This window comes from Chiloscyllium plagiosum, chromosome 30 (genome assembly GCF_004010195.1).
Source record: "Chiloscyllium plagiosum isolate BGI_BamShark_2017 chromosome 30, ASM401019v2, whole genome shotgun sequence".
Classification (NCBI taxonomy): Eukaryota; Metazoa; Chordata; class Chondrichthyes; order Orectolobiformes; family Hemiscylliidae; genus Chiloscyllium; species Chiloscyllium plagiosum.
The window spans coordinates 28,693,964-28,708,592 of NC_057739.1; the positions used below are offsets into that span (position 1 = coordinate 28,693,964).

Genomic DNA, 14,629 nt, shown 5'->3' on the forward strand with positions numbered 1-14,629 from the left:
GGATGACTGGTTTGTCATATGACGACAGACTAAACAGTTAGGCCTATACTCACTGGAATTTAGAACAATGAGAGGCGATCGAATTGAGGTATTCCAAATGATACAAGGTGTGGATAAAATAGACATGTAGCGATCCGCCCTCTTGTGGGGCATGTTAGGACAAGAGGTCATAGTCTTTCGATTAGGGGTAGCAAATGTAAAACACAGTTGAGGATAAACTACTGTGGAATTTGCTACCCCAAAGCATGCTCAAACAGTGAGTAAATTTAAGGAGGAGTTAGACAGATTTTTAATTGGTAATGGGTGAAGGAATATGGAGAGAAGGCAGAAAAATGGGGATGAAGAGCATATAAGCCATGATTGACTGGCAGAGCAGACTTGATGGGTTGAATGGTCCAATTCTGCTCTTAACTCTTATGAATTTATGAACTTAAGAATTTGTGCAATGTCTTTTGCTTCAAATTATATTTCAGATTTACACAGGTAATCTCTGGAAGTCATAATGCTGTTGCAATGAGGCAGATTTGTTCTTAGTCAGCTGACACATGTTACTTTATTGTTGCTATGTTATAAACTTTTTCATTACGTATACCTGATATCTGCAGGTGAATATGAGGCACTAATCCAAACATAGGGTTCAGATAAGTAACACTTGACAAAAGCATTGTTCTGAGATTATGAGATCATCTGAACCTCTTAATCAGATTACTTATGGGTTGTCATCATCATTATATGGATTATAACATCCCTAATTACAAATACTTCCTGCCAAATGACTTGCAACATTGGATGACAGGAATATTTTCAGCATCAAGGCTCTTGCACTGAATATTTGTCATGATCCTATTATTCAAGGTTACTTGCATTAATACTTATAATACATGCACAGATGATCACAGGTTGAGTTGCAATTGATTACAGATGATTACATAAGTTATTGCAGATTGATTGAAGGCCCATGTGGTTACTAACACAGTAGAATTAATATTTGTGTTGTACTGCCTTCCAAATGTATGTTTCTTAATGCATAATATCTAAGAACACAATTACAGTGCATTGAAATCCTAACATCCTCAACCCAAATTCAAATTCAGAGGATGACAAATATTTACAGGCATTTGTCTTTAACTAATATCAAACCTCTCAGACACAATTACTTTGAAGTGCAGCAACTAATGGGTACATGTCCTGGATTTTCTTGGCACAGAAACAATTTGCATAGAGTAATGACAATAAATAATTTATTTTTTGGTCATAGTTGAGGAAAGGATGCTAATGAAGACACCAAACAACTTACTGCTTTTCTTTGAATACGTCTTTGAACCTTTTACTACTCCGCATTGAAACAGACAAATATGCTTGGCTGATACAGACACAATCATGCACAGTAGCACAAGCCTAGGTTATGGGTTCATATGTAAATAGGCAGATTTCACCTTCAGAATGGAATTCTATTTCAATACCTAATTGAGGTTTCAGTGATAGAATGTTGAAGGGATCTCCATCAGTGGATGATTACAACTGACCTCAGGAGAAGAGATAATCCTTACTGGTAACAGTTCTCAGTAAATATCACATTTGATGGTTAACTGAACATTTAAATAGTGATTTATCTTCACATGCTTAGATTATATTGCCCACAAATTAAAATAAAGAAAGACTCAAGTGGTCAAGACTGTAAAAAATATACTATTCGCGTTGCTTTGGATGTGGATGTGGACTCTTATCTGGAAGATAGCACGACGTGTGCATTCTGTCAATAGTAATCCTGCACACCCATTCATTTTTCTTTTGATTCTTGACAATTGTTTTCAGATTCTTTAGATATGTATATTTCCTGGTACTTGAAGAACAGTGTGGACACATGCTTGTAAATCCAACACCAAAAGATGCAATCCCAGTTACAATATTTTAGGAGCCCAGGCTAAAATAGGCAAAAGAAGTGTTTATCTGCTTATCTTCTAAGGACATTACTGACAACTGTATGCTGCAGGAATAAAAATTACCTTCTGTATTTTTTTCATTAGACTTTTCTTTTGTAACTGAATGCATAAATCCATTGTTGCACAATGTTACATGTATCATCTTGCTACACCTGCAGACATTTCATAAAGGCTGCCATGTCTCTGCAGTCAGAAATGATAAGTGAACCACCCGTGAATGTTAATAATAGTGATCATTCTGAGGTAACTGTGCTCTCCATCTTCCTCTCCAGCATCAGCAGCAGATCCAGGGTGGCAGAGTTTATTGGAGTAAAATGAAAATAACATTCAAGGAAATTGCCACAAAATACAACAGCAAAGTTATTATGAAAGCAAACATGAAAGGTTCAATGTTATCATTAAAAAATAAAAAGTCTGCTTCCATCTGTCCAAATTAACTGTAATTTGTGTAAATTAAATATACAATGTTAAGTGATAACCAGTCAAATAATTTCAAATGTGTCCTTCATTTATTTTCTTAAAATTACTGCAAAACCAGATGCATTTGAAGTTAATCTCATGTTTGATTTACTGCAAATGTACTGAGGCTTATTTCGCAGCTTGGAACACAATATTTGAACCACACCTAATATTCCGATGCATTTACTATTTGGAAATGAAGTCAAAATTGAAGCAGAACTGCACCAAAGTGGAAATCGGACAATCAATATAATGAGGTTTTGAAACTTATAGCCAAATAAGTATTTACTTTTCATTTATCTTATCTTCTTTAAGGAACCTTGCTGGCATACTTGCATATACTATTATGACTTCTGTGTACCATTGGCTGTAAAATCTTTCAGAACATTGGAAATATGATCCAAATGCTTTTAAGAGCTCTTGCGGTGCAGCTGTGATGTCTCTGCCTCTGGGCCAGAAGGCTTGTGTTCAAGTCCTACCTGTTCCAGAGATGTATCATAAAATGTCTGAATTGGCTGATTAAAAATATCTATGAATGTTATTATTTTAACTAATCTGCCTTCTCGTGTAAATATAATTTGAGTGCAGAGCTAAGATAAAGGGCATAGCTGTAAATATAGATAGGGGAGAGAGCGAGAGCGAGAGCGCAAGAGCGAGAGAGAAAGGAAGGGGAGAGGGCAGTGAACTCAAAAAAGAGGCCATGGTAAGTTCAGTCGGAGGTTAAAACCATGAAGAATGAGCAGTCGTTCAGAGCAGAGGCTGAGATAGAGGATAGCCAACAAGATTGAAAGGCTGAGAGATAAGCAGAGAAAGGAATGACGAGGATGAATTTAAGACTATGAACTTAACGCTAAATTGAGACAGAAAGAAATAAAGAGACGGAATGAAAGAGTGGATTGAGGCAAGACTATCACTATTCTATAAGAGACCTGTACCCATTTGTAATACTTAATCTTCAGCTAAAGAACTTTTAATCAATTTGTTCAGATATGTGATGTGCACCTGTGGGGCAGAAGGGGCTAGAACCCATACCTCTTGACCCAAAGGTAAGGACATAGAAGTCCTAATTATATGTTGTTGAAAAGATTCTTCCACTTCTCATGACAGGAAGAATCTTTCCCTGGCAAGTTCAGCAAGCAATTAATTGGAAATTCCTAAAATAAAAGTCAGGAGGTCAAGGGCGAGATTACCAATTTTGAGAAGCTAAGCAACTGACACATTATTTTTGGATATTTACATTGAACAACATTTGCTGAAACTGCTGTATATTTTGCCCTTAACAAACAGAAAATTTTGGTTCAAAAAGAATCCAAGCAGGTACATTTTTTATATGATCCACATGGATTGTACACACTATTTTCCACAGGGACAGGCAACACAACCAAATTGAAGTTGGTAAGAATCATGGCTTAAGAATCCACCCTGCTCCAAACTGTTTGCAATAATCATCAGCGAAAGGCACACATAACATTGGAAAGTGGATAAATAGTTTCCTTAGTAGAAAACGCCTTTGCTTTTTGCAACTGTAAAGAACCCCCAAAAAAAGTGTCAAAAGTTCAGTATTTTGTTTGCTTTCTTTCTCTGCAAAGGCTCTACTGATTTAGAACCTTGGTATGTACTTATCGATGACTTTTTATGAATAAAGTATATTTTTGAAATAAAAAGTTAAAAATTGGTAAGCTTCAGGTAATTTTCCAAGCTGGAGCATGTTGCTCATCATTAGTGCAATAGTAATCTGGAAATACATGGGAAAAAAATCTGTCCCAGTAAACACATCTACCATCGAGGTCATCTTCATAACTTAAACTTGCTGATCAATACAGACTTAGAGTAATGAGGTTTTGCATGGCGAAGGTATCAGACTCCTGAGTTTGCCAGAGTTAATTCGGTTACAGTTCTTCTTGTAACCATCACCATCTAAACTTCCCACCCACTCCCACATGAGTTAAAGCATTTGCAATATGATCAATCATTGGTGAACAATTCCAGAAATTAACTATCTGTGATAACGGCATAAGTTTTCATTCAAGTCAATTCAGGAAAATATAGTTCTTAATACCAGCCATCAAGTTATTTATAAAGCAGAAAAAACACACTGAAGCCAAACAAATATGTTTAGCATCATAGTATTACTATTTGCAATCACGAAGAAGATGGATTCTAAAAAAATGCTGGAAATATAGAGGTTGAATAGCATCTGGAAGAGAAACCAAATTACTTCCATTGAAACATTTAACTTATATTTGTCTTCAAATGCTTACTAATCTGCTGTGAATACCAGCCTTTACACTTCAGTTGTGACACTGGATCTACAGACTTGTTGGATTTTATTCAAGAAAATGCACACATTTACAGCTATACTGTACCACTAATTAGGTTCACAGGATTACTATCATTAAAGAAGATTTTTTTTTCCTTAAGGCACAGGTGGAGGATAATAAGGGTTCTCTCCCTACTCAAACTCAATTATTTATCACTCACGATAACCAACATCTTGTACAGCCAACCACATTAAGCTAGACATCAAACACATACAAAGAACTACCTCTGCTGACAACTACTGAGCTTTGCTTATAAACTGGTGTGTAACAGTTTCAACTGGCACAAATTTGGCCAACATTTGCCCAAATAGTTTCTTACTGAAATATTATCCAAGAAGCAATTTGACTTAAACATTTATGCTGTTCCTTTTAATACTTCTTTCCCACCTGCATTCACAAAGTAGCCAAATTCTGCAATTCCATTTCTATTCCATACCTCATCAATTTGAAGTAAAACTATCCATATACTCAAGAGTTTGGAATATTGTTAAGAACATCAGTAAACTAATTTATATATTTCTATTTCTCTTCAAAGGTTACTGGGTTTATTTTTCTAAAAACTTATTTACTGAAGCAAACATGAACTATACATACTAGTTCTGTTTCAGACCAATAATATTTTCAATATTTCTGACCTGTGTATCAAAAGGTAAATATTTTCTTATTGTTCAAAAGTATAATTCTGTGCTCTATTTCTATTTAAAAAGTGACCCAATTAAGTTTTTAAGTTATTAGAAATAAGACCTAATTATTGAGCTTGTTGATTTGAAGATATTTTAAAACTAACACTACAAATATACTAAAGAATCAATGCCACTTCCAGTTAGCATTCCAAATATAATGGTTTTAACAAGCTGCACAAAGAGATGAAAGGTAAACTAAAAACACATTTCGCCAGGAAAATCTACACTTTATTCAAACAATTTCTCTCTGCAAAATGACTAGTTTTAAACAGAGCATTCAACCACTAATGATGGTATACAGGAGCCAAAGTAACTGTCCTCAGACTGTTCCTTAAATACACTGCTGCTTTACTTTGCCAAAGTCCACAGAAGTTGCCAAATTTGGTCATGCCTGCTTAGCTTGCTCAACTGATTGTGCCAGAAAAGAAAATAAGACACAGATGTATTTGAATTCTTTGTGATGCCAGTAAAGGACAGTTAATAGCTTTATCTCAACCCTCCCCTCCAGCTGGGCACAGGTGGAGGATAATGAGGGTTCTCTCCCTATTCAAACTCAATTATTTACCAGTCATGATAACCACCATCTTGCACAGCTAACCACATTAAACTAGGCATCAAACACACACCAAGAACTACCTTTGCTGACAACTGCTGAGCTTTGCTCTCAAACTGAAGTGTGTAATAGTTTTAATTGGCACAAATTTGACCAACATTTTCCACAACAATTTCTTATTAAAATACTTCCTATTGAAATAATATCCAAGAAACAATCTGATTTAAACATTTATGCTGTTCATTTTAGTACTCTTTTCCCACTTGTATTCACAAAGTAGCCAAGTTCTGCAATTCTATTACTGTTCCACATTCCTTCAATTTGAAGCAAAATTACCGATACAACTCGAGCAGTTTAGAGAGAAGAGAATATAATTCTATTGTGAGAAACAACTAAAATTGAGTTAGATTTATTTAGAATCAATTGCTAATGGAACCCTCAGAAGGAAAATGAAAATTATGCAAAAAAGCACTGAAATCACCAAGAACAACTGAATATTAAAAAAGGAAACTGCATCCTTCAGCTTAACACAATATAATTTTTGCTTGACAAAGATCAAAATCTTTTTTGCTTCACATTTAAATTTCTAAATTTTTGAAACGTTAATCTATCATAATCGCACAAGAATGATTTGAATTTTATTTCATTCTGTATATGGATAATCACACAACCCAACATTAGTTGAAAGCTGTACCTCTAAAGACCCAAATTATTTAAATAAATGATTGGCTCCAGAACGACTGTTACAAGTTTCAAGACAGCTAAATCGCACAACTTTCTTAGCACACCACTGAGCACTTTGCCGAAAAGATTGAGCAGAGTTGATTTTAACGGTTTGATGTTTTGTAGTCACAATTAAGGTCTGGAAGGATGCAGTGGAAAATTAATATTGCAACATTTCAGGATTTGGATAAAAAGGATAAAACTTATCCAAGATGAGCAAGTCTTCTTGATCATCCACTTCAAAATAAAATCACCAACAAGAACTCATGATTTGGAGATGCCGGTGTTGGACTAGGGTGTACAAAGTTAAAAATCAAACAACACCAGGTTATAGTCCAACAGGTTTATTTGGAAGGACTAGCTTTTGGAGCACTGCTCCTTCATCAGGTGGTTGTGGAATATTTATAGTGCTCTAACAGTTCAGGTAGGTAATTGCCCAAATTAGTATCTGCATTGTTCCTATCTTGGCTCCCAAAAGGAGGAAAAACCTCCAACAGTGTACATACAAATGGATTCACTGAATATTTTATTAAAAAGCAAAGATCCATCAACTCCTGGAGTGCACATTAAGCAACTCTGTCTTGTGCCTGATCACAGTGCTTTCCCAGAAATCAGATTTTCGTTAATATCACTGACCCAAAAAACTCCCACACACAAACGTAGGTACAGTTACAACATTTATAAGACAGTTGGACATGAATATGAAAGGATTAGAAGGATGTGGGACAAATACAGTCAAGTCGAGTCTGGGAAACTTGGTCAGCATGGACAAGTTGGACCAAAGGGTCTGTTTCTGTGCTGTACAACTCTATGACAGAGTTATGAGATCTACAGCACTGAAAAAGGCCCTTTGGTCAATTGCGTCTGCACGAGTCAAAAACAACTACCTGATGTTCTCATCCCATTTTCCAGCACCTAGCCCACAGTCTTGTATGCCTTGGCATCATGAGTGCTCATCCAAATACTTCTTAAAAGTTCTTGCTTCTACCATCCCTACAGGCAGTGAGTTCAGATTCCCACCACCCGATGGATGAAAATGCTTCTCCTCTCATCTCAAAAATGTCTGCCTTTACTTTAACTTTTTTCCCAGTGGCCACCAATCTCTCAAGGGGAAAAGTTTCTTCTTGTCTACACGATCTTTGCCTCTCAATTTTATACATCTCAAAACCATTTGCTCCAAGGAAAACAATCCCAGTCTGTCCAATCTCTCTTCATAACTGAAACTCTGCAGTCCAGGCAACATCCTCGTAAAATACCTCTTCACCTACTCCAGTACTATCACATCCTTCCTGTAACGTGGATTCCCGAACTGCACATAATACTCTAGCTATGGCCTAACCAACATTTTATATGATCCAGCATAACCTCCCTGCTCTATGGTTTTGCTAATAAAGCAGAGTACCCCATGTGCCTTCCATACCACTTTATCTACATGTCCTGACACTTTTAGGGACTCGTTTACATGCACACCAAGGTCCCTCTGAGCTTCCCACAGACCCACCACTCTCCATGTATTCCCTTGTGTCCTTTGTCCTGCCCAAGTGCATCAACTCACATAGATATCCAGATATTTATCTTCAAAAATCAGCCCTTAATTTTAGTTCCATTGGCAACTACTTTCCTCTCGCCTCTTTTCCTCAGTTAGCATTAAAAGTGCAAATGAGGATGATTCCCTGTCAGCTTTCCTGGAACTACAAACTGAAATTCATCAACTGCTACACCAAATTAATTTAATCCTTAGAATTTTCTTTTACAGAAAACCAGAGTGAAATAAAAATGAATTGAATAAATTTACTATGTATGCAGCTTTTGAATCTTATTATGGTCATACATAAATCTGATTCAGCTTTTAAAGTTATGTAATATATGTAAATAACTACAGTGCAACTAAAGAACATGCAGATATGAATAGAAAATTAGTGAGGGAGGAAGTGAGCTCAATTTCAACACACAAAATTCAAGCTTAGAAATTTCATGTTCCTTTCAAGTTCGGAGATCGATATGAACACAAACTGTGTCAGTAGAACCCAGATACCATTTTTAAATATTTCATTTGCAGAACAGCAATCAAACTATGCCAGCAAAGTGTGAAAGAGATTATTACTTTCCCTATTTTTCTCAGAAGCATTATTTAGTTCACAGTAGGCTAAGCAATGTTCTTCTCAAGTTTTAATCCTGACACTTCACGATTAAAAGCATTCTTTTAAGATTTGCAGGCACATTGAATTTGAAATGAGGACTACAAAACAAAGTGACAAGACTAGTCTTATTTCTCACTTCAGAAGTATAATATAGACGCAACAGCATGTTATCCTTCAAATGTTGCAATCTAAAAAAAAGTTCCTTTCCCAGACAGAATCTCCTGCCAAAAAGGAAACCATGTCAGTTTTGCTCCCACTAAATCTATGTTAAGTCCATATGTAAAATTTCTGAACTGGAACAACAACCCGGACTTAGAATAACAAACTATTGTAATGCTCCAAAAATGTAAAAGGGCAGGATCTGCAGCTGGCATGCGGCCAGATCAAATACTAATACACAGTAAAAGGCAATAACAAAGCACTTTGGCTCATAAAAAGACATTACAGTTGTATTATCTAATTTCTCAAAATAAAGCAAAGCTCAACAACACTTATAAAGTAAAAAGATACTGCAGCAAAACATATTTAGTTAATTGAAAGGGTATTAAGTTAATAAATGATTGAATAAATTTGCTATCCCGAAAGCACCTTCCTATTTGTTCACAATTTAGTGGCATACAAACTTACAAGTATCTTCAACATATTAATGTTGTAATAGGTTATATCTAGTCTTCTAGGCTGTATTAGTAAAAATCAGTTTCAAGTTTGTTGAAACTTCAAAAAGTAAGTTTCAAAATCTATATTTTTAAACTATATTTTCAAAGTTTTCTACTTGGTTAACAATGTTAATTCATGTGACTTTATCCTCTAAAGGTGAAAGTTAAAGCAATCTTTATTGATTACAATTAATTGTATAAACAAGTGAATATTTGTATTGGGTTATGCTTATTTCAGATTTGTCTTCATAGAACATTCCATGGGTAATAGCAAAAGAATAGCAGGAATAAAAATACTGAGCTAATACCATCTACCATTATTTTTCAATTTTAAATATAATTTATAACAGGAAATTGTTAATTTAACAAGCGTGTTATTTGGATAACACTCCAATAAGCACATCGATCTGGACCCAATATACTGACCACTGCAACTGACAGCTGGAACTGACAACCGGAAGCGGCAGATTCAAACCACTACAAATGCCTGAGGAAAGATCACAGAAGCGCTTCACAGGAGGCTCCCAAGCACTGAGGATGTCACCTAGACAGGGGCCGAAACGTCTGCAACACAAATTCCCAACTCGGCGAACAGAACCACAACAGTGTTATTTGGTGAGTGCCTTGGTAGTTTTTCTTCATCAATTTATTTAACTTGCCAGTGGCACTGCAATTTTATTTCACGTGTAATATCAACAGTGTAGTTCTAATCAACACTTTCCAAAGACCTATGCAGAATTAAAACTGGCATGACATAGGTGATGGTTTTATATAATTACCAATACTACGGACAATTAAAATCAAATGCAACAAATGTTTATCTCAGTTTTGTGATTGTAATTGAGAATCAAATCAAAAGGATGATTTTAAAATCTTTAAGAAAAGAATTGTGCAACTGTTTGCCGACCAGTAAATATCAACTGCAGAGACCCTCATGAGAATTTTCCAGTACTCTGGGAGACAAGAATGGTTAAAATAAAACTGCAAAGGGAAGCTATGTAAATATGATTTGTAGCAAAATAACACACAAATTATTCTTGCATGGAATGTCAACTCCAGATTATATGATTTTAAAAACTAAGGCAATTTGCGTTGCAGTTTTTACATTGGTTTATTTTGATCAAGTTCAAAAATTGCATAGCTGAGAAAAAGGGTATGCAATGAATTAGTTCTATTTTAAGAAATAACAGTTTTCATATAGAACTGATTAAACTTATCAAACCTATTAAAATAGACTTGTGTTTTGCAATAACAAAACAGGGTATGACAAAATGAAGGGTGGGTTCAAAGTGAAAAGGTTAATTTTTTTTAAAACTTACATCCGAACAAAGAGAGACTGTTTCGTTGCCAGCCCAGGCGGTGAGTACTTCTCAACTAGTGCCAATGTGCTGAAGCCGAACTTGTGAATAGGTTCATTGGAATCTAATGGTGGAAAATCTCCATCAACTTCCCCATCGTCCTCCGCAATATGAAGGCAGTAGACATCCACATTTTCACTGCAGTAAAAAAAATAGCAAGCACTTAAGAAAAAGTCAAATCGACAAATGGTCAAGTAATTGCAGTGGTGTAGGTCTGGCTGCAGTAACCTCCTGCTGACGAAGAAAAGCCTGATTGGGCAATGAGTGCTCTGTGCAGCAAAACAAATAGAGAAAAAGGTGGTGTGTTTTTAAATAATAAAAGATTAATTTGTTTTTAAAAGGAAAAATCTTAAAATAAACAAATATTGCATTCAATAGCTTACATTTTAACACATTAACCTCACATTAATGTTTGTAAGCAGAGCATAGACTTTGGCAGAAAACAAGTGAAAACCCACTATGCAACTGGTATTTTTGCCAACATTATCTTCTGGCGTTATTCCCATTCTTGTCTAAGCAAACTGCATCATGGCTCTCCCAGAATGCAAAAATAAGAAAACACAACGTTCAGCAGAGCCAGAGTATTTTTAACTATTAAAATGTTTAACATGAAGAAAATACATCTAAAATAAATTTATTTAGCAGTTCTATGGCAGCTTATTTTCAAGACTAATAAACATTTACTTTCTCTCAGCAGACAACAAAAACTCATGAGCTTTATAGAAACATACTGACAGATGAACCACATTTTAGCCAGAAGACAAGAGTGGTGGGAGAAAGAAGCAGTAGCTGCTGGATCAATGAGGAATTTGCAATTGAGAGAAAGATATAACAATTGTTTTAATAATAAACTTCTACATTTCTTTATTAAAAACACATTCAGAATTGCACAATATTGATATAAAATATCCCACAAGCTGTTGTAATCCCATTAGGAATACGGAGATCACATTAAACATTACAGAAAAAAAACTAGACTTGTTTTGAGTGCAACTTATCAAAATCACTATTAATTGTGTATATTTAATAATCTCAATAACTTTGGAATAGCTCGAAACTCATTTAACTCTTCTAGTAAGTATTAACAACATTTCAAACAGATTACTTCTTTCAACTTCTTCCTAAATTTCCATTTGTCTCAGGCTTCTTCCTGCTACGATTGCAGTGCCTGTCAGTTGGTATACTGAACATTCAACAGACGTTTGAATAATACCTATGAGTAGCGTCTATGGATTCAAATTGAGCAACCAGATGAGAGTAGTGTAGTATCTGGCCAACAGATACAGCTGGCCAATTAGCAAATATCTTCTTTCCACGTTCTCAATACTCATGCTCTCACTTGTTTTATTTCATACATCAAACATTTATCTCCAGTTAGTTGAAATTGTGATGAAGGTGCTTCCATTGTTAATATTTTTTGAGGACCTGTGTCTTAATAAAGTGAAAATTGTTTCATGTGAAGTACTAGCATGATACCTGGACCAATTTTCTTTTGGAAGTGATCACGGACAGGACACTGCAGGAGACTTCTGTTTTTTTTAAACAAAGATGCTGAGTGACGTCAAGACACATGAATTAAGCTAACTGCTTGTACTTGTTTACTGGAAGTCACACATCTGAGTTTATGGTTGTCAGAAGTGAGGTTTTTTGAAATTATTTGGTGATTTGTGTTCACTTGGTTGATGCTTGCCAAGAGAGAAGCCTTTTGAATATTCTGAGCAGCTCATTTGGACAGTTAACTGTGACAGCTGAAAACTCATGCAGCCATTCTCCTCAGAAACTTCCAGAAGATTTCCTTGCAACCTTTCCTAAATGAACAGCATTTAAAAAGTTACCAAGGACAACCACATGCGTCTAGTGACATTTGTATGCATGTACCAGGATACCAGATCAAAAGCCACATGGAATATGTCACATCTTATCCTTTTATCTTCAAGTAGTAAAATAGCTAATCTCTGAGAAAGTTTCTTTATTTTTTTCTGTAATTAGTGGATGCCCATGTTTGGTTACTTAAAAGGATATATATTTATATTGTCATATTTTGAAACATATTAAATAAAGACAAAGGTTGTTGCGATATGTTTTGTTTAATAATCTAACAATAATTTTGCTGTTTGTTAAGTAAATCTGGCTGGTGGATGAATATTCTTAAATGGCCAGCTCTGTAATGTTTAAACATTATAAATCTAAGACATTTTTGCAAATAACACTTAAGCGGTTTATAATTTAAGGGTCATGCAGGGCACAAATTACAATTATCCTTCCGGTGACCAAACTTCAAAATTGGTCATGAGATAATAAATTTATTAAGTTACTATACCATAAGGATAAATAGTAAATTCAAGAAAAGGGACCCCCAGTGAACTTCTATCACTGTGTTACTTTCATGACAAGGTTGTCTGGGCCAGCAGGTCAGGAAGTGGAAATACTCTGTTGAGATAACACTTTATGGTAACCATGTTCTCAATTTCAGCAGTGGAAAGTTTTTATCAGGTGATGAAGCCAAAAAAATTAAAAAGATTCAGAAAAGAAAAAGTCTTATTAATCACTCTCATTTACATCTGATGACTCAAATGTCGAGGAGATCAATGCTTGAAACGGTTGTAACAGCACATCTCATTAGTATCAATTTTTTCAGTTGACAGTTTTCAATAAAATGGAATGCCATAATATTGCAAACCAATTTCCACAGATTACCGAGAAGATCCATGGTTTTTCAAAAGAGGGAACAAATTGCAGGTCAGGTTGAAACAAAACTTGCAAATGCTAAATAACAACTCCAACAACACTTTCTCTTTCATGCTCTAAATGTCATGATGGTCAATATTTTAATTCCTGTAGTGGAGGCTTGATTATCTCAACAATGCGCATCAAGTACACTTCAAGAGGGCACAAGATCATAAGGAAAGTCATATTTATCCAGACCTGGAGAAATAATCTAGCCCAATACGATTAATGCAGTACTGAAGTTGTACAGATTTGTGAGACATACTCCCATTCAAATTAAACAGAGTCATAGAGATGTACAGCACGGAAACAGACTCTCGAGTCCAACTTGTCCATATGCCAACCAGATATCCTAAATTAATCTAGTGCCATTTGACAGCATTTGGCCCATATCCTCCAAGTCCTTCGTATTCATATACCTGTCCAGGTACTCTCTAAATGTTGCAATTGTACCAGCCTCCACCACTACCTCTGGCAGCTCATTCCACACATGCACCACCCTCTGCATGAAAAGGTTGCCCCTTAGGCTTTCCCCTCTCACCCTAAACCTATGTCCTCTAGTTCTGGACTTCCCCTACTCCAGGGAAAAGACCTTGGCTATTAACCCTGTCCATGCCCCTCATGATTTTATAAACCTCAATAAGGTCACCCCTCAGCCTCTGACGCTCCAGGGAAAACAGCCCCAGCCTATTCAGCCACTCCCGAAAGTTCAAATCCTCCAATCCTGGCAACATCCTTGTACATCTTCTCTGAGCCCTTTCAAGTTTCACAACATCATTCAGTCAATAGGGAGACCAGAATGGCACATAATATTCCAAAAGTAGCTTAACCAATATCCTGTACATCCTCAACAGGACCTCATAACTCCTTTACTTAATGCTCTGACTAATAAAGGAAAGCATACAAAATGCCATCTTCACTATCCTACCTGCGACTCCACTTTTAAGGAACTATGAACCTGCACTCCAAGATCTCTTTGATCAGCAACACTCCCTAGGACCCTACCATTAAGTGTATAAAGTACTGTCTTGATATGCCTTTCCAAAATGCAGTATCTCACATTTA

General features: G+C 35.8%; 1 protein-coding gene across 8 annotated transcripts in view; it reads right to left on the minus strand.

The window, feature by feature from the left end:
* The window catches only part of mapkap1 (MAPK associated protein 1), a 331,621-nt gene that overhangs the window by 169,943 nt on the left and 147,049 nt on the right, over positions 1 to 14,629 (minus strand). For all 8 annotated transcript variants that reach the window (XM_043720206.1, XM_043720203.1, XM_043720205.1 and 5 more), the window contains one exon: positions 10,799 to 10,975. In XM_043720206.1, coding sequence (XP_043576141.1) covers positions 10,799 to 10,975 — 177 coding nt within the window. The remainder of the gene's footprint in view (positions 1 to 10,798; positions 10,976 to 14,629) is intronic.